This window comes from Nuphar pumila, chromosome 7 (genome assembly GCF_984573655.1).
Source record: "Nuphar pumila chromosome 7, dmNupPumi1.hap1.1, whole genome shotgun sequence".
NCBI classification, from domain to species: Eukaryota; Viridiplantae; Streptophyta; class Magnoliopsida; order Nymphaeales; family Nymphaeaceae; genus Nuphar; species Nuphar pumila.
In genome coordinates, this window is record NC_143255.1 from 20,468,983 (window position 1) to 20,495,149 (window position 26,167).

At 36.5% G+C, this 26,167-nt stretch overlaps 1 protein-coding gene across 1 annotated transcript; it reads right to left on the reverse strand.

The window, feature by feature from the left end:
- Positions 1–10,117: 10,117 nt before the first annotated feature.
- On the reverse strand, positions 10,118–21,710 carry LOC149831443 (uncharacterized). Its single transcript, XM_090012075.1, has 5 exons — positions 21,010–21,710; positions 11,357–11,393; positions 10,966–11,202; positions 10,841–10,888; positions 10,118–10,743 (listed from the first exon to the last, which is right to left on the reverse strand). Exons 1-5 carry the CDS (start codon positions 21,309–21,311, stop codon positions 10,318–10,320), a joined length of 1,050 nt encoding a protein of 349 aa, XP_089868201.1. The 5' UTR covers positions 21,312–21,710; the 3' UTR covers positions 10,118–10,317.
- Between the last annotated feature and the right edge of the window lie 4,457 nt (positions 21,711–26,167).

Genomic DNA, 26,167 nt, shown 5'->3' on the forward strand with positions numbered 1-26,167 from the left:
TATTATTATTATTAGGTTTTGTTAAATAATTTATTTATTTTTGCATCTTATTGAATTATAGAGCATGAAGTGTATGTTATTTCAACCAATTTATCAAATAATGCAATTATGAAGAGATTACTGACTTTTATATCAAAAATAACAATTTAGTAACAAACATATTGATTAAATTCATGTCATATATTCTTACATGTTATATAAATGAGTGATAAACAAGATCATGTTTGTGACTTGATGATCTATTGTTGAAATAAAATATTTATTAATTTATTTAATTATTGATGCAAATTATTTCTTATTTATATTGTGCATAAGATACTCGAAGATAACTCGTTTGGTGGCAAGTGTAGTTGGATCACCAATGCAAAATTTTTGTGGAGTAAAGCAAATTGGATAATTATTCTAATGATTTTTTATCCTTCAAATATGTTTTATATGTTATGATGTCTTATAAATATACAAATCAATTATTTATTTATTCTTGGTTTTGTTTTTCCTTTTTATCATGTTAGAGGTTTTGATTTAAAACCTTGTGAAATTGACATGTGTTTTCTATTATAAGTAACACTAGCAATTTGCTCAAGCCAGAGTTTTAGATAGCGTATCATTTTCTCATACATTATGAAAATAAGTAATGAATTATTTGTATTATGATTATAAATGATCTATATTTGATTCTTTTCTCTTCTCTTTTTTTATAACCCTCATTGATGTTGTTGCATATGTGTGATAAGATAAAAAATGGATCTTGTCTTAAATAACAAATTAGTATATAGTTTTTTCTGAGAAATAAGTAACTCAGATATCAATATCAAATATAACATATTTACAATTTAAAATTCTTGCATCACTAAGAATTGTGTTGGTTAGTTGTATGTGCAATTTTTTTGTGTGAATATGATAATATAAGAAAATAAATTATGTTGTGTAGTAACAAGATTATCAATTATTTATATTTTTATCATGTTTCAATGCATCTTCTTGTTAATATGTTGAGATGATTTGAATAATGTTATTTATCTCAAATTTTGTAATAATCTCTTATACATAAAAATATGCACTAGTATTTTCTTTTAAATTATAAAATTATAAGCTTTGTGTTAAAGATTTGAGGGTTTATAGATGTCATGGTTATGTTTAAGTTAATCTCATTAAAAGAAAATAAAATTCTATAAGTTTATTATGTAGAATATTATAAATTATTTGAATTTAGAGCAATTTATTTTTGAGAATGATATTTATGATTTCAAGAGGTAAAATATTTAGTTGGTACATAAGAATCTACACTGAAGATAGTGAGAGCATATTGATTTACAAGTTATTTATGATCACTAATAAGATTAAATACGAGTATGCTATATGTGAAAAGTTTAAAAATTTAATTAATGCCAGAATAGTTGGATAGATTGAAAGATGTTCATAACTACATCAATATAATAATGTATGCTTATTTGATGTATTAGAAAGTTGTACTTTGACTTACATATGTTGAAACATAAAGGTAATTATCACATTAAAAATTGTAAAAACTCGTTTAATAAGCCAATGATTATAATGTGACATTCTTTTGGATGTAAAGTTCATTTTACTTCGAATTTTATTGATCTATGATCTTCAGTGGCATACAATGCATATAGAATTTTTTTTCTTATGGGTGATTTCAAAAGAAGATATTTATATGCCACAACTAGAAGTTATAGAAACTATTAAACAAGCACACAAAGTATGCAACTTATTTAATTCTTTTAGATAAAACAAACATTGACATATGTTTTTTGTGAATTATTATATAAACCAATGTGAATATCGTATATACCACAAGATTAGTGTGAGCAGTTTCATTTATCTTAGTCTATATATAGATGAATTGTCATTTGTCATTTGATCTCTATTAATAAGATAAAAAAAAATTTAGTCATTTTTTACTTTTATAAAACATCTTTTATAGAGCTTGTTGTTCCTTGTGTTGAAATTATTGAGTCCTTATCTCAAAGAAACTACTTCGGTTGGGATTAAATAGATATGACATGACAATTTTCAAAATATCATAATGTTATAACAAAAAAAGTCTTAATCTTAGTGAAGAGATAAGACTGAAAATCATGATGAAATATAACTATAACATGAGTTTCATATGTCCATATTGTATGTTAACTCGTAATCAGCATGTCATTTGTAGTCAGTATGGGACTAAGTGTTATTAGCCAATAGGCTCCCTTGTGGTCAACATGACATTTATAATGGGCCTAGGCCCACTCTACCCAAGGGTCATGACTAAGATGATGACTCGATGGAATGTGACGGGACCACGGTGTGACGCGTTTGGTGAAGACAATGAGATGTGACTTAACATGTCCACGGTGGGCAACTAAGACAAGTGTGACACACCTAAAAGGGTGTCAAAGATCTTTAGTTGGTTCCACCTAGAAGGAAAAAGAATGTTGGTGGACAAAGTCGGTGTTGATAAAAATTTAAAAGTTTGGGAAAGATCGACTTACCCAAATTATGCAAAATCCTTTTTAAATTATGGGAATGCCGTATTTAAGTCTTCATCGTCCTTTGCCTAAAGAAAAGGTAAAGTCAAGAAAGGTTTTCAATTTTCGTAGCTTGAATCAGACCATCGCGGATTTAGGTATGCAAATAAAATACAAAATGTGTATAAGCACCAATCAAAAGAATAAATGAAATAGAAATAAATAGATTGAGGATTTAGAAAATACTTTTTTCGTACTCGAGGGTTCGTTTAGCTTTTAGGCTCCTTTTATTCCAATAGCACCTCCGCATATGTTCGAGGAATATTCAATGGCGCCAGGACAGAGTGCAGACAGAGCTGAGTAGGCTTGTTCTGCAGGGCCAGCACTTCACTATATATTTTTTAGATGCCAGGGTCCTAGGGGTCAACCCCCATTTATAGGCCTCAGAATGGGATTCAGGCAACAAGATCTTTTTGGATCTGAATCCAATCCTAGTGGATCTGAGCTTATCTCCATATGAAGATAAAACTTATTCAAGTGAGTCTTCTCGGACGAAGGCTCATCCAAGAGGCGACCTCCCGTCCTGAGAAACATGCAGGGCAGTGGAGAAGAGATAAAGATAAGCCAAATGACTTATCCACACATTTGGTGCAGCGGGCGACAAAGAGGTTGTGTCCTTCCATAGCGGACGACACTCCATTTTGTTATCTCATAATGGACGACACTCCATTTTTATCATCCCTAATATCGGATGACGGTTCGTTCTGCCGTCCCGTAGTAGACAATAGTCTGGTGAGCCGTCCCCTAGATAAACAGAAAAATCTTCTTTGTCATTCGAGTGTGAGGGGTACCAGATTCCTGCTCAACACCTGCAAATACTTGTCTTAAAAGATGTTAATAATTGGGCATCATAAAAAATTTGGTGTCTACAGATGCCTCTTTTTGTCATTAATCAAACGTGATTCGATTTATGACAAAGAAGTTGACACTCAAGGCTTGAAACACTAGGTTGTCAAGACTAAATCTAGTCCTACTGAACGAGGTCGGGCCAATATTTTTGAAGAAAAACTGGGTTGTCGAGACCGCAAGATTGAGCCAGTTTGAAAATCACTAGGTTTTGGGGACCATTTTGTGGTCTCACCGAACAAGGTTGGGCCAATGTTTCTAAAAGAAAATTGGGTTGCCGAGACCGTGATTGGTCGTGCTGAACAAGGTTAGGCCAGTTTGAAAACCACTGGATTTTGGGGATCATTTTGTGGTCTCACCGAATGAGGTTATGCTTGTGTTTTTGAAGGAAAACTGAGTTTCCAAGACTGTGATTGGTCTCAAGGAATGAGGTCAGTGCCAATATCTGAAGGGAGGAGTTAGACTATTGAGACCATTATGGGTCTCATCGAGCGAGGTCAGATCAGTTCGAGGACAATTGGATTGCCAAGATCATTTGATGGTCTTGCTAAGTGAGGTCAGTGTGAGTGTCAAAAAGGGAAAGAACTGGGATATAGAGACCATTATGGGTCTCACCAAATGAGGTCGGGCCAGTTCAGAAACCACTTTATTTATAGTAGAGAGAAAATGTTGGGCTTCAGGCAGGGGTAGCACAAAAGTAATGTAGCTCCCTTTCATCCCGTTTGGACCTATTTTGATTTTTGATGATTTTCTTTTTTAAAATTTATGGGAGCTAGTGTCAGTAGTCGTACACCTTTTGTGGGTTCATGGATAGAGTAATGTTGCCCTAGTAAGGCCTTAGGGTAGAGATACCTCTCCTAAGATGATCAATTTAGATGTAAGACTTTTTGCTCCTAGTGAGAGGAGTCAGACATACTTCGATCAGGTTGAACTAAAAAGTGGGTTGATCTTTTTATGTACTTCTTAGACTCAGGATCTCTATGGATAGACTCTTTGATCCATACAATAAACTTTTATGATATGCAATGAGATTCATGCATTTGTAATAGAGTGGTAATAGAGTGGGTAGCCTGTGACAACTATGAATGATTGATCATATAAGATCATAAATTTTTGCTCTTTCTTAAAAAATACGAGGTCCTTGGGGTTCATCTTTTGGTAGACTCATCCGTGCTGGAACTGGCTATCTTATAACCCGCTTGGAGGACTTTACGAGACCGATGAAGGTACCAACATGAGTTGGATTCAGAGAATATTGAGCCCTTTTCCCTTTTATGGTCGTCCATAGACTCATCAGGGATGTCAGTGTGGGTCATCATATGGGGTGGCATTCTGTAGTGGGATTTTCCAGAGATGGTTCCTCTATAATGAATTAGATTTGAAGTTTTTGGGCTTTGGATCGGGTATTCATTATACCCCAAGCAATTGGTTCAGACAAGCCTAAACAAGTAATGAGAGATTAAAAAAAAATGGGTGCCCTCATTCTCCTCGAAAGATGTATCAACGGATCTGCAAGGTCGCTTTAGGTTCTAAGGTTCAGGGTTCTCTTCTGGATTCACGCCGATATACCCAAGCTAACAACTTAAGGTTAATGATGCGGATTATCTTGCTCCAATGGTATCACCACCGATATACCCAAGCTAACAACTTAAAGGTACTAGTGGGGGGATGCGAAGATCCAAATGATGTGACAGAGAATTTTTTAAAAATTATCAATAAAATAGAGGCTCTTTTCCTAAAAGAGGGATAAAATCAAGAGCACACCAAAAGATATCCAAATAAGGTCCCAAACAGATCCTAACTTGTTGGAGGTTATACTTTTCCTATTTTCTAAATGACATGAATATCTCCAGCAAGAGTTTCTAAAATGTGATTGGCCTAAACCTAATATTTATGCATGAGTTTAATGCAAAATGACCTATATTTGAGGGATAAATAACTAAAAAAAACTAAACAAAAGATCTGCCAAAGAGAAACAAAGAAAGCAGCGGTGTGATCTACATTGCACTGTATGAATGACAGACGTCTAGACGACAAAACTTACGTGACAACTAATTTTTTAGATGGCAAAATCTAACAGATGATGACACTGACTAAGGCTGCAGGCAAAGTGGATGACACTAACTATGGATGACGTTGTCAGTGGACGACACTGTCTGTGGACACATAAGTACTTTTTGCCGATGTTGCAGACAGAGCGTATGACACTGTCTGTGGACAACACTGTCTGTGGATGGTAGAACTACAAAAAAAACTACAGACTTCAGGTTAGTGAATGACAAAATCTTGCCGGATGACACAATACCGAACGACAAAAGGCTTGCGAATGGCTGAAGCCGGACGATAATCAATGGACAATAGAAGTCAGACGACAAAAATTCAATGGATGACAAAATAGGGTTTTCCATCTGAACAAAGACAAAAACTCAAAAATAGAGATTTTGGGCTTGTTAGGGCTAAAATCTTCCCACAATATAATTCTAGCTACAAAAAAAAAAGTATGACATCACATCGTGATCATAAAAAAATGTTGATAAAAATTTGAATGTTTGGGAAAGATCGACTTACTCGAATTTTGCAAAATCCTTTTTAAATTATGGGAATGCCGTATGCAAGTCTTCACTGTCTTTTTCCCGAAGGAAAGGTAAAGTCAATACAGGTCTTCATTTTTTATAGCTCAAATCAGACCATCGCAGATTCAGGTATACAAATAAAATTAAAACATGTATAAGTACCAATCAAAAGAATAAATAAAATTGAAATAAACAGATTGGGGATCTGGAAAATACCTTTTTCAGACTCCAAAGTTTGTTTAGCTTTTAGGCTCATTTTATTTCGATAGTACCTCTACGTAGGTTCGAGAGATATTCAATGGCGCTAGAACAGAGTCCAGGCAAGGCTTGAGTAGGCATGTTCTACATGGCCATCACTTCATTATATATTCTCTAGATACCTGGGTCCTATGGGTCAACCTCTATTTATAGAACTCAGAACGGGATTCGAGTCATGAGATCTTTTTGGATCCGGATCCAATCTCAGTGGATCTAAGCTTATCCCCAAATGGGAATAAAACTTATCTAAGAGAGTCTTCTCGGATCAAGGCTCATAGAAGAGGAGAGCTCCCGCATTGAGAAACACACAAGGCGGTTGGGAAGAGATATGGATAATCCAAATGGCATATCCACACATTTGGTGCAGTGGACGATGAAGCGGTTGTGCCATCTCATAGTGGACAACACTCTGTTCTTTCATCCCATAGCGGAAGACACTTCATTTTTGTCGTCCCTAATACCAGACGATGGTTTGTTCTATCGTCCTATAGCGGACAACAGTCGGGTGAGCCGTTCCCTAGATAGACGACAAAATCTCTCTTGTCGTCTGTGTGCGAGGGGTACCTGATTCCCGCTCAACACCCGCAAATACTTGTCTCAAAAGATGTTAGTAATTGGGCATCATAAAAATTTTGGTATCTAGAGTCGGTTAATTTTATACATGCATCACATAATTTTTTTTATGAAAAGAGAGTCTATAGACCGATCATCAATCAATATTCTAATAATATAAAGTTATAGCATTTGACTGCAACCAACTAGCAATGCATTAAAGATATTATATCACATGTTTTGTATATAAGACCTAAAATCTTTTCTTGCATAGTTATATAAATGACAGTGAAAAAGGCATTGAGATAAGTCATATTTTTTTTTATTATTATGTGTATTTTTGTAGTGAAGGTACATGTTCTTTCAATCTAATATTATTTTATTCACCATAAGAGTGAAGAATCATGTATTCTTGAAATTATAAAAGCATCTACTTGCATGAATTGAGAATCACATGATTGATATGAATATCTATGAGATGTATTTATATGCATCATTATTTTGTCATGATTCATGTGGGATTTGCTCTCAATATGAAAAATATGTGAATATCATCAAATTCAAAGGATGTTTATTAGGTGTATGCTCCTGGTTGTATTAAAGTTAGGCATGCTCCTTGATAGACAACAAGGACTTGTAATTTTTTTCTGATAAGCTTATGAATGAACATGTCAAAACATGTGACAAATTGTTAATTAGATTTATGAATGATAAGTTGCCTACTTTCTTTGAGTACAAAAGCAATGCTTACAATTTTGTTAACTATAACAATTGATACATGTATTACACATATATGTGAAATTATGTTGTATTGAAAAAGTTATGTAGGCCAAGTGGGAGATGTTGAATATTATATATGATCTTGCATAACTTTTGATGAAATCCATAGATATTCAAATATGGCCATGATTATGTTTATGAATTGTTGTTATTGTATTGCATGCAATTATGACTTATGCAAGATCTTATTATAGTTTTACCAGTTTGGTTGCAGTATGAGCTCATCTAGAAACTTATCTAAGTTGTGTCAATTTGAACATGAAAAAAAACCCCAATCTCAAAACTTTAGATACAATGTGTTTGATGTCTCACAAATCAGATTAGGGGTATAAGCCTAAATGAGATGGGATAATGCAGTGTATCTTATTCTTTTTTGGCAGTAGGCTCTCTTGAAGATGAAGCCTTCAAGAGATAGACCTACTCATAGTGCCAATATGAAAAATTCACCTGAGAGCTCGACAAAGATCGTGGAGCATGTGACACACATGCTTGCAGTAGACCTGACATCATCTCTCTATTAGTTACGTAATTTGATATGCATGAAGGCAGATAGCCGTAGTGAGAGACAATGATTAATAATCACATTCGTTACTAGTCTTCGAGATAAGATTAACTACGTGAACTTTGGTCTTAGACAATCAATGTGTCCTATATTGGTACCATATGTCTATGTACTAGGTGAGTAAAGCTTTTTTGATGCTCGTAATGGTAACTAGCATGAGTGCATTATATTAAGGCTAAACCTCTAGTATATTTTTAAATGTGGTACAAGTTATTATACTAGTAAATATGCACATATTGAATTAAAGTTGTGATTTGCCAAACAAGTTTTTTGTAAATCTTGTTTTGAGGATATGTTTATAATTATTGTGTTTGTTAAAATTTATTTTTGTTACCCCTAAAATATCTATAAATTTTAGAGTCATATTTTAATTAAAAATATTACTGAATAAGAGTTGACCTTGTCAATTAAGAAAGTGTGATTGGAGGTTGACCTTTTATTTCAGTTTCCTTATTGCATATGGCAAGCACTGTAATGTAAAGTAAGTTGTATATCATGTTTTATAAATAGAAGAGCACATCACATGATATCCCTATTGGGAATCGGTTCAGCAGCAACCCCTTCTTTTTTTTTTCTATTCCTTCTAGAGACAGCACTGGACATCCACGGTTACCATATTTTTTAACTTGAACACATGAAAATAATAAATAGATTATGCTAAGCATGATCCAAAGGTTAGTTTTTACTTTTGGAGATATGATTCATATAAATCAAGGGTGTACCACTATAAGTTATGGTGGTTGGGTAACACAATGGACACATCCATACATCCATACATACATAGATATAAATATATGTATATATATAAATATATGTATATGTTAGAAAGAGAGAGGTTCTTTCTGGTATTCTAGCCCCTTACTTTCAAAGGAGGAGGGGAATTAGGAAAGCTGTAAAATACTTTTTGTTGTGCATTTATGCATTTATACCATGGAGATAGGGCTGATAAAGGAACCAAACAAACCGAGCAGAGGGTGTTCAAGTTTGGCTTGTTCTTGTGGTGAGCTGAGCCAAGCTCGAGCTCATGGTGAGCCCGAGTTAAACAAGCTGAGCTCGAGCTGGCTCATTTACAGAAAAAAATACATTTTTCAAAATTGAAAATAGTAGGGTTTGGACTCTAAATTTACTGAGCCAAGCTTAAACTTGCTCATTCACAATGAATTGAATTTGAACTTTAAACTTATTGCTTGCAAGCCAAACACTTCAACCATCTACACTATGATATAAAATGCATGTAAAATATATTTATTACTAGTTAATGAGCCTATACGGGCTGAGCTGAGCCGAACACCCATCGTTCATGTTCAACTTGCCAAGTATAATTCACGAGTTTGAATGAGCTCCTTACAAGCCAGACACACGCCGAACCATAAGTGCCTTGTCTCATTTTCTAGCCCTGCATGGGGACCAAACTATATTGACGTAATTCATAATTTGGAGTTTTTAGTTTGGCATGGAATTTTGATTGTCTCCAAATATTTCCTGGTTTATTTTATGTTCAAATTATGTCTGATTTGAACAAATGGCAATTTTATTAGGTACTATGATATCATAAAATAAAGCATAAAAGACAGCTAGATAAAAGTAAAATGTTAAGTATATAATGAATAATTGGATAAGTCTACAACCTTTTCTTTTTGTAGAAATGATCATAATTAGTTACATTTTACCAACGGTATGCTGTTTCTCAGGAATGTATGCTTGATTATGTTGCAATACCTTAATTGTCACCACCAGAGGCATGTAAGTAGTTTTATAATGAGTAAAAGGCACATATATCAGTTACAGTTTGGGAACGTGTGTCATCTTTTAATATGTTCTCTTTTAAAATGTACGAGAATATGCTTAGTGATAACAATATATGAAGCAAACATCATATTTCTAAATGTATTAGTGAAAAAATATTTGTGGGGAACTTGTTATCCTTAAGGGAGGGCCCTGGACATTAACAGCATCATACATAAATTAGTATCATGATAGAAAGGACCTGAACTATACACCACCAAGAAGAATTGAAAAGGTCATTCTCCTTGTCTTGTAAAGTTGTCATTGTGATAATTAAACCACTGTTATATTCTTACATACCAGTGAAAACTCTTGATGCTTTCTAGATACTTTAATGTTACAATACAGAGAAAATTGTACATGAAAAATAATTAGATTTGAGTTTTTTTGTTAGATGGTTAAGCTAATCAACTTACAAGAGTGCCCTCTATTGTGCAGATTTGTATAATTTAAGCCCACCCTTTTTTCTTCTAGATTTTCCTACCAGTTCAGCACCAGCCTGTGATGAGTCTCTTCTGTCACTGCTTCTCCTTGATTTCTCCGTCTGATTATTCATGTTGTTTTTCAAGTTTTCCGGATTTTCTGAGCCTGCTGCTTGCATATCCTGTTCTGTCACAACATTACTAGTTTTAGTTGCATGCTCTGACTTTGTGATTGTGCTTTTTGGGTTGTTTCTTTTGGCCTTTGATTTTCCAACAGTTGCCACAAACTTCTTCAAATGTTTTATGTATTCTGGGTAATGCTCAAGGTTACAATGGCCACCACCCTCTAACCACAAAGGTTTGAACTTTTCTTTGCTCAGTTCCCAAAGTTGCTTCCCATGTGAGAAGTTGACTACTTCATCTTCTGTTCCCTGAAATTCAGCATTACTCTTGGATGAAATGCAAAGAACTGAATGCTTTAATGTGCAAATATGTCACAACACAAATACATTAGTGAAGACTACTCACATGAATTACTAAAACTGGACAATTGACAAGGCCAATTTTATCGATATTCTGGAAGAAATAGAAAAAACATTAAGCAACCATAGCTCACCTATAATTAGAAAATGATGTAAATGTTGATAAGCTACCTTATATATGTCAAACCAGTATGTGTGCTTCACTGGGTACAATACTCTTAGACCTGAGAGTATGGGACTGTGTAAAACCACTGCTCTCAGGTGTGACAGTTGGGAGGCCAGGTCTACTGTTGGCCCGCTGCCCACTGACTGCCCATACAAGATTAGATCTTCATCTCTAACCCCATATTGCTCTTTGAGGCACTTATATACAGCCTCAATGTCTGCATACGTATTGTACTCGCTTGGCTGTTAGATGGAAAATATAGTCAGAAAAGCATGACGCTGACTAGATCATTACACTGTAAATAAAAAAGACTATAATAGAATTTGCAAAATCACCAGGATTATGCAATTGCAGGATCTCAAAATGTTGTTGATTTTATAAATGTCAATGACCCACCTTGCCAGTAGAATGTCCATAACCAGAATAGTCATACCTGCAAAAGATGAATACTATGATTACCAGCATCTAGAAAAATTCGGGGAAAAGAACTTCAAGGACTTCAGCAACTTGGCTGAATACAGATGACGTTCCATATCTAAATTTCACCAAGCTGTGGGTGACCTCAACTGCCAACTTGATCTGAATAATCTTAGTTACATTCCAACTTTATGGTCCAAATCAAGTTTGGACAGCAGTTTGATGTGGATCATAATTGCACTTGATGAATGAGCTTGACATTAGCTGGAGTCAACCACATTCGGTTTGTTTACACTCTACTTTTCATCAACTCCAAGGATTTACCAAGTGGTTTCAAAATGTATTTGATCCTGGGTCAGTTCAGCATTTCAAACTGGACATAGCAAAATCCTTAACTTCTGATGCTAATAAAAGATAAGAGCATAATTGAGTGCTGAGATGATTTACATGAACTTGCACAGTATCAGTTTCAAATTCTAAGTTTATGCCTTTTTATGGGATGGAACTAATGTCACATCCAATCTTGTCCCAGAAAGCAGTCTCTATGCAGAATATCAGTCTGCTATCTGGATCATCAGTTCCCAAAACTGGTGCTTCAAACAAGAATTGAGGCAATTTGCATAACAATAACCCTTGAAATCCTTAAGGATGCAAAAATATTTAAGCAACGTATCCTCTTATTTTTTTCCGGGGCAAGCAACAGGTTCCGATGCAAGTGAATCAGAAAGGAAAAACATGGTTAAAAGCTCCTACCACCTACTGAAAGAGATATGAAGCAGAATACTAGCAGTTGGGACATAAAGTACGAAACATGATGATTCATCAACATCAGAGTGCAGTTTCCATGTCCATTTTATTCAAGCAAAGAGCACGAATATCTTGTTTTTCTGAATTGGAATGAAATGAATATGGCATGCTTTGCATAAAAATTTACTTGCATATTGCCAAACCTCTATTTTGATGAAATCCATCCAACTTGAAAATTGGAACCAACTCCTAGAGATTGGGTATCATTGGCAGTGGCACCGAGAGCTTGCTAATTTAGGAGCTATCTACTTCTGTCGGAGTACTAGGTTCAGTAGTCAAAAGCGCTAGCTGGAGCCTAGTTGAACGCCTAAGCTTCACTAAGAGACCCCAAAAAAAATACAATTATTTAAAATAGACATCTAAAAATCATAAAAGTAAAAAACTGAATATTTTAAATATGTCAAAATGCACAATCAAAACATGATTATAATATCTTAAACAATATAAAAAAATCAATTTTAAAATACCAATCTTTGTGTCCGGCTGTCCAAATACTTTTTTTTGAAAGGCAAGCTGGGGTCAGGCAGACCCTTATCAGTTATACAACTATACCATTGGGTTTTGATCAACACAAAGTGTCGTGCACTAGCTGCTCCTACTAGACAAGCAGAGACTTGCCTGCGCATACCGGCTTTCACTTTGGTTGCCTAGATAGTGAAGGCGAGATTTTAACTAGAGATAACAGTAGCATTTATTTAGTTGGATATTTTGATTCATCATTTCAATCAAGGTAGAAGCGGGGCTTGGCATGCTGGGGCTTCCCTAACCATTTGTTAGTTGCATCAACTAACAATATATATAAAATCTTTCATTAGGCTAGTTGCCTTTAACATTCTTTTTTTGATTTTTAATCAAAGAAATCGCCCCAGATGCATAGACCTAGCCATGCTGGCTCAGCCTGCCATACTACGATCTCTGTTCATGTCGACGTAAAACTCCTAGGGCTTACCCTCAACCTTAGAGAGTCACCAAGCTTTGTATTACGCAAAAGGGGGGGAAGGGGGTTGACGTCCAAGAGATTTGAACCTAGATTATCCGTCTAGCAGTCTAGGCCCCATCCCCTTGCATTTAATATTAGATGGATTCAATTTTATTAAAATAACTAAAATACTCTTAAAAGAATGATATTTTTTTAAATGTAGGGTTACATTTTTTGACATTAAATAGGTCTTTTGAACTTGTAGAAAATTGAAAAATCAAACACCTTTTCCAAAAAAGTAACTTTAGGAAGCTATCAGAGTTGTTGTTTTTTACCTCAAGAAGTAACCTTGTATTTTAAAAAATGTCATTATTTTATGAATATTTTAATTATTTTAATAAGGTTGAATTCATCTAATGTTAAAAAGAATTAGTTTAATCTTAGATTAACTCTTTCTAAAAAAACAACTTTACATTTTTTACCTCAAAAAATAATCTTATATTTTAAAAAATATTATTATTTTAAAGGTGTTTTTGTCATTTTAATAAGGTTGAATCTATTTAATATTAAATATAATTAATTTAATGTTAAATTAACCTTATATATATAACCATTTGCTAGTTGCAGCTAACCAGACTTTTAAAGGTTTTTTTATTTTTTGTCTCAAATTTGACCATACAATGTGTTCTAGGTGTTTTATTTTAGAAAAATAGACATTTGGATCATCCAATTCAAAAATCAACGGTTTACAATTTTTATAAATATTTTAGATGAAAATTTCATGTTTTTTTATCAAGAAAACATGATTCAAGTTTTATTTTCTAGCAAATTGCTCATGCCGAACAAAGTCAAATTTGCGAAAAACACCTCAAAAACCCCATTTGCTCACGTTAAGCTCCTAACTTTAGTAGACACCTACTCCCCAATATATATACTTATATATATATATATACCCCAAATACCCTTTATAAATCCATCAAATTTATTTTTAACCTAAAAATATAATCATATACTTAAAAAAAATACTACTTTTTAAAGGTATTTTAAATTTTTTAATATGGTTGAATTCATCTATGGGTAAACACCATAACTCACATACGCGAAAGGGGTAGACCATCTTTCGTCAGTCAAAAATCGGATGCGCGGTTTTTTGAGCATATATATTTTTTCCTGTTTTTGGACCCTTTAGAGGTGGTCTTGGACCACGGCTAAAAGACAAAACAGCATTAAATAAATGCGCGCAGCTGATTGCACGCACGATCAGCTGTGTGCGTTGCGTCCGACCCAAATTGATTTTTTTAAGTGTATGACAAATTGACAATACACCTTTCTCTCTTTCTCTCACTCTCTCTCTTTATTTATGTATATATATATCTAAATAGAGAGGGAGAAGGGGGGTTCGCTATTTTCAAATTAAGATGCCACAGACCTTGTCAAAGAGGCTATTTGAAAAAGAAAAACTTCATATAGACGTTGGTATTAAGTTGGTTTTGACCTGACCCGGGGTGGATCCAGATTGGCACCCACCGAATTTATCACAATCGATGGAATTTTGGTTTTACAGTTCGAAACAACTTGGGTTTTTCATCTTTTCGCTAGACGCTAGATGCTCCACTTTGAACAAGGGGATGGAGGAGCATGACTGGTGTGTGAGGCCGGACGTCCTCACCTTGGTTTCGCCTCGAGCGAAGTCATTTTTGGAAATCAGCTTGGCCAGATGTCGTGGCCAAAGCCCATCAGTTTCTGAAAGGAAGACTTCACAATCAGCGCTACACACAGCAGGCCTTCCTTTTTTTTGTATTAGATTCTTTAGAATTAAGGTACTGACATCAAAGTCAATACCTAGCCAAGTTAGCTAAAGGGGGGTAGCCAAGTTAGCTCAGGGTATGTAAATCCTGGAAGGATCACCTTCCAGACTGGTTCCTTTTAGGGATAGCATGTAATCTCAATGTCTGCCTAACCCCAGCTTGTCCTTAATTAAAAAAAAGAAAAAAGTAGCAAGTTGCTTGTTTTACTTTTGCCATAAATTATGTAGCTGGAAATCCATTGTGGATGCAGACACGTGCTTAGTGGATGGGGTCCTGCATGCAACCCCCATTCTGGTAGCAGGTTTCTGCTAACGAACATGTGGCAATCAAATGGCTGTTGCCGCTACACACTGCTGAAGGTATCTTTTTTATAAAATATGAAAAGGAGATTATGTGAGTGACCAGTGGCATGCATTATCACCAACATGTCACATTTTGATTTTGAAGTCACAAAAGCAAAGAATATATGAAGAGAAAGCAGCAAAGGAGAGAGGAAGTAAAAGACTAACAAGGAACCAACTTGCATGCATAGAACCAGTGAAAACTGCAGAAGGAGAAATTAAGTCCACCAAAGTTGGTTAAGCTACAGAGTTGTCTGAACTTCAAGATTGATTGTTTTTTTTTCTTCACAAGTTTGACGGTCTGCCTTGGAACGTGAGCAGCTTAAAGACAAGCATGTCAGTAATTTCAGATGGTGACAATTGATGCCACTAGAAACCATCTGCTAATGTATGGTTAATGAGCATTACCTTGCTTACTGAAAATCATGCAGCTCATTTCAGGCTTAGAAACAATTTCTCACTGTTAACCCACAAAGCTGTGTCAACCAAGAGAGAGGAATTATATGGTGATTGGTGGTTTACCATGATACAATATAGTGGTTCCCATTCTTGTTTGTATGGATCCAGCCACCAAATGTTAGATTTAATCATACACAGAAGTTTAGCATGATTTAATTATTATGTTAGAAGGTCTTATCATATTTAATACGTACCACCATGATAGAAGCACCCTATATATATATATATATATATATATATATATATATATATATATATATATATATAGGGTTGCTGCCTACCACTTTTCTAGCCTACCACCTATTGGGCTTTGAAAGCCTTTTTTTATTTTGTCTAAAATATGACCATACAGATGTGATGATTTTTTAAGAATCGACTCTTGGATAGTCTGATTTTGACACACAGGTAGGTTTTTATAATTTTAAAAATCAACGGCCTACAAATTTTAAAAATATTCAATGCTTAAAAAATCATATTTTTATTGAAAAACATTAACCAAGTGTTATTTACTAGTAAATCGACCGTGCCGAACACATCTGCAAGGTTAGATTTGCGAAAAACAACCCGAAAATACCTATTCACTGGTAGTAGGCTAACGGTAGGTAGCCACCACTTTTTCATATATAAATATAAATATAAAGTACCATGATAGTCTACCTTGATACATACTCTTGTTTGTATCAATCTAGCCACCAGAAAAATATGTTTAATCATACAGATGATTAACATGGTTTATTCTCTTAGGAGGCTTTATCATGTCTAATACATCACAAGATTTGATTTCTGAGATTGTGAAGAATCAACGGCTTTGAAGATTGGCTTAGCTTATATGACCTGAACCCAGTTTTGCTCCCTTATTAATGCCTGCATCACATAACACTATGAGATGGACATCTCCAACATCTCAATGTGTTTGATCCTCTGCAGCTCATGGCTACTACACTTGATATGTGCTCTATCCAATATAACCACAATGGGCTTCTTGAAAATGAATGTTATTCTACACTGTGTCATTTGATAACTAGCTAAGCTTACGATTTCATTTGGATGTAATGATAAAACGAGAGTTTTTCCTGGATTTTTGTGTTTCATAATACTAGAAAGCCAGGTTCTTTTTTTTTTGAATGCTCAGAAAGCTAGGTTCTTGGTAGCATCAAAAGATGCACTTCCTGAAATTTCTTTTTGTCCTCGGCTTTCCAACAAGTAGTAAGAAATTACAACCTGAAGGCACTATGAATTTTTCTATAGCATCAAAGTTATAACCCTAGTGCGTCTTGACATAGGCAAAACGCTCCATTCAAAGAACATGTCTGGTAGTGGGGACATGTATGGCTTTAACTCTCTGCAGTTTGGTAGCCCATAATTATTGAACCCCGTCATCCCCTGGTTATCTAGCAAAATAAAATAATTAATAATTAATAATCTAATAGTACGGATGTTTACCACCAATGTTTAAAAAATTATAAAAAATAGGTAAAGTTGTGTTCACAAACTAAAGACAATCCAAATGATAATTACTTCTATGCACGAACTTCCTGTGCTTTGCTAGAAACAAAAAATGTACATTCCTTCATTCATTTTTTAATATGGCCGTGACATGTTGGTGTACAATCACAACATGCTCAACCAATCCCTAAGAGTGTGTTTGAATGCCCAGATCTCAAACTAGGGTTTGGGATCCAAGAATTAGAGATAGGTATATTTCTAAACCAACATCGCCTCCCCTCCAACGCCAGGGACACGTGAATCATAACTGATATGAATCTCAGATCTCTAACTTTAGTGGGATGTCAATTTTGGTGTTTTTTTTTTTTTACTTATTTATAACCCGAAGAAACCGCACCAGGAATGAAGACTTGGTTGCGCTAGCTCAGCTTGCCATACCTGCATTTGTCATGCCGGCAGCGTAAAACTCCAAGGCTAGGACCCTGCCCCCAGGGCCTATGCTGGGCGTCGGCTTGCGCAGAGGGGTATACCCATGGGAATCGAACTTTGACAGCCGGTCTAGTGGCCAATGCCCCATCCCACTGTGCTACCCCCCTTTGGGCTTTGGGTGTTTGTTTACTGTTGGTATTAGCACGGATCCCATGCATGCCAGATGCCTGGATATGAGATCCATGGCACTTGAATGCATGCTAAAAGCTAATAATCAAGATTAAGGCACCTGCCTGGGTTGCCCGAGTGACAGCGGGCTTGGGGACAAGGTGCTGACTCCTTCATCTTAGGTTTGACTTTCATCGGGTGTATTGGGGCCTTTAACTGGTGGGCTCCTTAAGGGCTTGGGTGTGACCCTGCCTGGGGTTTACAACCCGGTTCCTGGCAAGGGTTATTCGTCATAGAAAAACAATCAAAATTAAGAGTATGAATGCCATCTTAGACTGTTTCAAAATACAAATGCTGAAACAAAGCCGCAGTCAAAGTGGGAACGAGATAGCTGGAATGCTATTAGATAGTGGAAGAATTAGTAGCTTCAAAGAAGCCCATAATTAACAAAATTAATATTCAGCTTGAATAGATTGAATGAGGAACGTTCGAGATAGCTGTATGGTTAGGTTGCACTGTCACAGCCAAGGGGTCTCAGGTTCAAATCTCACAGGGGTTATCCCCCCCAGGCCCCAGCTTGCCTATCCGTAGAAAAAAAAAAAAGACTTGAAATAAATAGAGTGCTAGATACAGTTGGATTTAGACTTATGCCTGTATTTTAGTGTCTTAAACTTTAACAGCCTTGGGTGATCAATGTCCAAAATTTTACTTCTAATGGTTGTAAAGTTGGTTGGAATAGAGTTTTAGAACCTTTGCTGAAATAATGCAATCCCGTTCTACCCTACCCAAATTCACAGTGCAAGAATGCCTTATGGTCCCACCACACCAACCAACCAATAACACACATATATACATTGTACAGGGAGAGGTAAGACTAAAAGTAAGACCACTACGATGGTGTGGCCACTGATACATGAAAGCTCAATCCAAATCATCCATGACCACCGTCCATCCTCAAGATGGATGGTGCTAAACAAATGCAATGTCATTCATCTCATAGATAAATGGTGATCTCTGAAAGTGCAGCACATACTTTTCAGAATGTCCCCATTGCATGGACATACGAACAGTGCATGTGGTGCACAGATCAAGTGGTCAGGACCGTCAGGGTGATGGGCCCGTAGTTGGTCATAGGGTGGTACGCTGGGTTTGGATCATTCTGAACTATGGACAAACAAGTACAAACTTACTGGACCATGTTGGTATGACTACCATGGTCAAAAAATGGAGTGCAGCTTTATTCTCCTTTGAATTGCTCCATGGACCAATCAGAAGGTATACATGGTTCTTGTAGGGCCCACCCCGAGCCTGGTTAGATGAGTCCACGTATTTGACCATGAACTATTCAAACAATAGACATGGCGGCAATGGGTAGCACGTCTTTATAGGTGAATGACTATTGTACACTAGGTTAGGACTTGGGGTCGTGAGAAATATGGACCCAGTATATCTGTACCCTGACAGTTGTGCCTCCCATGATTCATGGTTGAGAAACTGCATCTTGTTGCACCATGAATCAATCAAATTGGGGTACATGGTGGTTGTGGTCCCAAACTAGCTCCACTAAGGGACCCTGGGCCATGGATGGTCACAGGTCGAGGGCTGGTACATGGGTTAGTGACATTTGCATAGACTTTGGTTGGCGGTGCCGCGACACCCTACGTGCATATGCTGGCCATGGTTGAAAGATTTCATCTAGTTGAACCCTGAATTCATCACATTAGAGTATACAGCTATTGTGGGTACTGCACCAGGTCCACTAAATGAGTCTAGACTGTGGGTGGTCATTGGGTCAAGGGCTGGTACATGGTTTAGGATCATTTGAACCAAGTATAGAGCGCAGTGGGCCGTACCCTATCCGGGCATGCCTACCATGTTCGAAAGACTGGACCTTGTTGAAACATGGAATTCAATCACATTGGGGAATATGGTGCTTGTAAGTCCCATGCCAGCTCCATTAAGCGACCCTAGGTTGTGGATGTAATTCATGGGCCAAGGGCTGGTACATGGTTTAGAATCACTTGAACCATGCAGACCAAGGTGGTACTGTTGTGCCAGCCATCGCGAGTATGACTGCCATGGTCAAAAGGCTGCATCATATTGAAACTTCAAATTAGGGAACTTGTGGGTCCAACAAAACGAGCTTAAGCTATCCTTGGTCATGGGTCAAGGCCTGGTGCATGGCTCAGGATCATTTGAACCATACAGCGCTTAGTGTGTGGTTACCCTCATGCCAATGAAGGCGGGTAGGCCTACCATAGCCAAGGACCACACCTAGTTAGTTTCCCCATGAATCCGTCACAATGAAGTAACAATGGCTCCCGTGGGCCCCACACCAACGCAAGGCTACGCTATGGTTGGTTGGTCATGATGCAATGTTAGGTATATGGATCAGGATCATTCTGACTATACAGAGCTTTACCATCCGTACCTCCAATCATGCCAAAAAAAAATAACCACATCTTAGTTGCACCATGGATCAACCACAACGAGTACACTGGTTCATGTGGGACCCACAACTAAGCTCAACTAAGCGAACTTAAGACATGATTGGCCATGGCTCAGTGTCTAGTTCATGGCTAGGATTCATTTCGAGTCATAGAATTAGGCTAAATGTTTCAATGGTGCGAGGATGTAAAAATCAAGTTGAACTTTTGATTTCAAAGTCGAAATAATAATAATAATAATAATAATAATAATAATAATAATAATAATAATAATAATAATAATTGTAATTGTTACTATTACTATTATTGTATAACAATATAAAGAAATCGCTATACTAAAAGGTATCACACTCTTTTTTAAAAAATGCTTGTTTTTTGTACTTTATTTGCTTTTCGGATCATGCCATTGTGTTATTAAGCAGGTTTTCCTGAGAGCTTAAAAAATCAGCTACCCACAATGTACTAAAATTTTACAATAAAAGGATTGCATTGTTATGTAAAAAACAACTCGAAATACAATTCTTAGCTAACGAAATGTATCGAACGCATCTTTTGGATCTAATCGATCATATAAAGCTCAAGCCTATGAGGACAGAACGTGACAGATGGGAGCCTAAGGTCTCACTATCGTAATTTAGGGGTTTCGAGTTGGAATTTCCCCAAGTTATCACTCTCTATTAAAAAAAACGTGCAAGTTTCTGCCCAATATGTGATCCTAGCCGTTGAAATGCATCGGTTGAACGGTGAGATGTTTTTCAAAAAAATTTCACAAATAATAATGATGAAAGAGGAGTGGCATAGAAAGTACCCCATGAGGTTGACGCGAAGGTGGACGCTGAGCTCGATGAAGAGGTCGAGCATCTGGCCGAGGTCGGCGGCGTTGCCGTGGGAGTACAGCAGCGTGGCGGTGGCCGTCGGATTGCACAGGTAGACGGCCACGATCTCCTGGCCTCTCTTCGTCCTCAGCCTGTGCACGTCGACGTCGTCCCTCCGCCCGATCTCCGACAGGTACAGCCGCCCTGACTCTCCGTCCGACTCCACCCTGTACGACGGCGGGCTCGGTGGGAAGAATGCCAGCCTCGCAGCGATCGTCGACGTCACCGCCCCCATCCTCTCATTCCCTCCTCACCGGAGCATTTACTCGATTTTTTTAATTTTTATTTAATAGTTAAAGAAAAACTCACCTAAAAATTCAAAATTGGTGTTGCGAAGAAGAACAAAAAGAGAATTATCGGAAAAAGAAAGAAAGAAAAAGGACTAATTTTCGAGAGAGAAAAAAACAGAGAGAAATTGGACATAGTCTGCTTCTCCACCGAGATGGGCGTGAGAAGAGACGAGCTTTTATTTATAGGGAAGTGAGAGGGGAGAAGTCGGGATGTCTAAATTTTTTTGTTCTCGGATTTGCCCTTCAAGTATTCATGAAATGACAGATGGGTGGTTCTTGGTGTCCAAATCCAGTAAAACTGTTCAAGGAGCGTTAAGTACCATCCATCATCAAGATGAACGACAAAGGAAACATTTGCAGGTGGATGCTCCTTCGTCCTTCCCCGGATGGGCCCCACATGTCTTTGTTATGCTATCCACACCATAGTGACAAACGTTTTAAACGGAAATTTCTCGTTTTTCAAAAACTCGCGAGAAATTGAAATTTTTTCATAAATCTCGCATTTTTTCAGCAAAAATCTCGCCAATAAAAAACATTAAAAATTATAAAATTTATTTTTTATAAGAAAATATTAATAAAAAAATTTTAAAAATAAAAATACACATTTTTTTCATGATAAATAACTGTTTAAAACGTAAATATAGCGTTTAAATCGCAGTATTTATGTTTTTTCATAAATCTCGCAAGATTTTGAAAATCTCGCGAGAAATTGTCGTTTTAAACTTTCAGGCAATTTCTTGCAATATATTCATAAATCTCGCGATATTTGTCCACTATGGTCCACACATCGGATGAACGACATCTACAGCAGTGAAATGAACCGACATGATGAACGGTATCCTCGTTATATTGGATTGTTCCTGTCCAAGGCCGTTGCACCTGATTTTCTCGCTAACAACCGAAAGCAGCTTGGCTCATCTTACTTAGGTCAGCCTGTTTAAAGTCTGATCTAAATTAGCACAAACAACGACTGTTCTCTTTTTTGCTAGTTTTGATAATTTTTTATCGTATTCAATCGATTGAAATGATCAAAACGATACGGCTTTGCATTTTTTAAAATAAAATATGTATTACGTTCTGTAAAAAAAAATTAATCACTATATACTTTTATATACTTAAAAATTAATCACTATCTTCATACCCCTCCTCTGGATTTTATTGATGCAAGCTGTTCTGAACAAATCAGGCTCCATGGATATTATCCACATCATTCATTAAACTTATCCATTGAGAAAAAAACCCAGGTGCAACATGGTGCGACTTCGATACGCCTTCCCTTGCCTCTATATAATCTTTAGAAGAAAGTATGCTGGAGTCACGAAACTTTGATCCCCCGCCTCAAGCATCGATCATGGGACTTAACTCTACATGAAAACCCATCAGAATTGGTTTTTGCTCGATGGACAACCCTTGCTACTCAAGTCAAATATACTTTGGCACTTGACAAGGAGGATGTAGCCTTTTGGTCACTTTCTAACAATGAAAATTTCAGCACAATGCTCCCTCTATATGTTCTTCTCCGATCTAGATGCAGCTTGGCTACCTAAGAAGGCACTATGGAGAAGTGGTAGAGTTAACACTGACTCGAGACTTCAACAACATAGTATTCATCTAGTTAGCAGGTGTATCCTGTGTACAAAGGAGGAGAAAACCATTTCTCACTTATTTTGAGAATGTGCATTCTTTAGGGTTTTGCTTAACCATTTCAATATGTTTTGAAACCTGTTCATTTTCCCAAGGATGTTAATGCATCACAATTTGATGGTTGTGGCAAAAAATGAAAATATGTTTGGAGGGTGTGGGTGTACTATGCTTGGTATCTCATTTGGAATGAAAGGAATCATCGCAGATTTTGTCAGGTTATTATTGATCATAGTGTAGTTCACGATCGGTTGAGATGAGAAATCTTTTCTAGAGCTCGATAGAAATGGCTAGGGAAGGCGATTGACTAGATTGGAAGGAGCAAAGCTATGTTTTAGACCTGTCGATCTTGCAAACTTGAACAATGGTATGTATGATGAGAAAACAGCAGGGTATTATGGCTGGCCATGGTCTGTCCTCAGCTAGTTGGGATGCCATAAACGACATTGAACAGAGTTGTTGTGTTGTGACTGGTTCTCTGTCTCTATAGCAGTTGAACCAAATCTGATTCTCTACAACAATCTGTCAGTGGATGGGCTTTCACTCTATCGGTTATTTCAATGATTTCTGTAATGACCAATCTGTACCTGAGGCTTCTGAATTTGTTGAATTGTGACATTTGTATCGTGCCATTGTTTTCTATTACAGTAGGCGATATCTCATCAATTGCTGAATTGTTGCAATGCTTTACTTTTTACACAGCTTAGTAAATTTTTCCTTCTTTAAAAAAATATTTAAATCACTGAAATCTGACTTGTGTGCAGGATTTTTTTACGATTCAAAGACCAAAGGTTGACAAAACACAAAATTTTGTGACTTAAAAAATCATATTTTTCATTGAAAAAAATACAATCTAAGGGTCGATAGTCTTCTACTTTTAGCAAACTAACAACTAGGACAGATGAAATCATGTTACTACCAGAAAACAAATGACCATTATTTCTAAGAAAATAATTCAAAGTTGATCGTCCCTGATAACCAAGCCTACTATGCCAACCTTGACAGCCACATAAGCATGAGCAACATCTCCATTCAACACCCTTGCAACGAGCAGGTACAAGTTGCCGTCAATCTTTCCTTTGAACAAAACATTCCACGTTCTCAAGTCTTTAATGCGGTATCCCCATGAAAAGAATTCAAGAGAGCAGTTGTTACCACCAGTAAACTTAGCTACAAACAATAATTTTTTTTTATCTCAGGAACCAATAGCATATTTTGCAACTTAAATTGCAGATTATTCACTGTGATAGGAGCATTACCAGACTGAGAAACTGGAACATAGCGACCATTACCAATAATAACATGATTTATACATTGATAATCTAAGGAGCTGGCCATATGCTTTGGGTTGCTGGTTATGTGATTTGTTGCACCTATATCGGGAAACCATTCACCCTCTTCCTAGAGAGTGCAACAAACGGTTGGGAGACCAATTCATTCTGCAAAAGCTGAAATTTTGGGCATGTCTTGGCACTGTGACCTCGCTGGTCACATGCTTGAGATATAATGCTATCTTTATTATGATTCTCTCAATGTAAATTATCCTGAAAGTTTTTGTTCTCTTGAAAGTTATTAAAACCACGTCCAGATTAATTTTGATAACCATTGTTACCTCTTCCACAATATTGACCTCGACCAAAACAACCTCCCCAGAAATTGTTAGCTCCTCTTCCACGAGCAGCAAAGAATGCTGATGGATTCAAGTTTGACAAACTTGATTCACCATATAAACTCTTTAGTCGTTGCACATGATTGAGCAAAGCGACTCTAAATTCATCAACAGTCGGGGTTTTCACCGAGTATACATGGCCGTTGTAAAAGATTCATAATCAGACCCCAGTCCTTCAAGGATTATAGCAAGAGAATCAACACTATTTTTTGGCTTTTGAAGATAACCTGTGACAGAAAGATTACCTTTCTTAAGGTTAACAAGTTATTCCTTCAACTGCATATACCTTGAATACAAACGGCTGACGAAGTCGTTGGCTAATTTGTCCAGACATCTCTCGAGATTTTAATTTATGACGAATGCAAGCATGGGTTTAGACAGAGTCGTTCAACCAACTCAGGATCAATTGATCAGTCTTGAGCCAAGCAGAATAGCTGGGATTAGGAACCACATTGCCAACACCTGAAATAGCTGGACTCCGAGCAGACATAGATCCATCAACGTAACTCATGAGATCACGAGTGTAAAGAATTGGAACGAATTGGCTTTTCCATAAAATATAGTTTGAACGGTCTAGTTTGATAGAAACTAGATTACAATTATTGAATGACACTGATGGAGTCAGAATAAGGAGGATACAACCACTGGAAACGGTATGCTCTGATACCATAAATGAAAATAAATAACACTTTTAACGTGGTTCAGCAATCCTGCCTACATCCACGATCCACTCTAAGTTCTCTTGAGATTATCTTAGACAGGTCTCCATGCCTTTGTACAAGGAGATCTCTCACAACTAATTTCACGAGAATCTCCTAATTAACTTCAAGGATTTTACATTAGTAAGGTAACCTTGATTCTTATCACAACTAGTTATCATGTATGCCTTGATGTGATCCTGAGTTTCCTTAACTTTCAAACTTGTATAATCCTTCTCTTTGTTGATATTCTTAATACAACGCAGTGCAGAGGCTTGATTCAGTCCAAAACTCGATCCATTCAATGCATGCATCTTAACATCTGGGACCCAAGCTAAATAAAGACAAAATTAATACCTCTCTAGATATTTTGTCAGAGCTATCATACACGGGCTTAGAGGGTGGTTTGATTGATCGATTGAAGTTGCAGCTATTTACTTTTTCATGTTATTGTTCTTCATGTTTTAACTGAAATTTCATGGTTGCTTAGCCCAAAATGACAATGGCTTTGTCACAATGCTGAGAGAATGATTTGTGTTTGACTAATTTCTCATGTGCAAGCAAACATGAGAAATCGGGGCAATGAGATTTAAATTCACATTTAGAGCCACTTTATGCACTCTTCATGTGATTCCAAATCACATTATCCACCCTGTGATTTGAAATCATATGAGAAGAAATCACACGACAAATCAGATGGAAATTTTAAAAGAAGATTACTTGATTGAGTAAAGTTTATTTGTTTGATTTTCACTTTCTTCTTATTTTCTTTTGTTTCAATTGAGTTTTAGTC

Excerpts from the sequence above, each read along its gene's own strand:
- LOC149831443 (XM_090012075.1), bottom strand. The coding sequence starts at position 21,311 with ATGGGGGCGGTGACGTCGACGATCGCTGCGAGGCTGGCATTCTTCCCA. Across the intron at positions 11,203-11,356 it reads ATGGACATTCTACTGGCAAG|CCAAGCGAGTACAATACGTA; the intron begins GTGGGTCATTGA and ends TCCATCTAACAG. Across the intron at positions 10,889-10,965 it reads ACTGGTTTGACATATATAAG|AATATCGATAAAATTGGCCT; the intron begins GTAGCTTATCAA and ends TATTTCTTCCAG.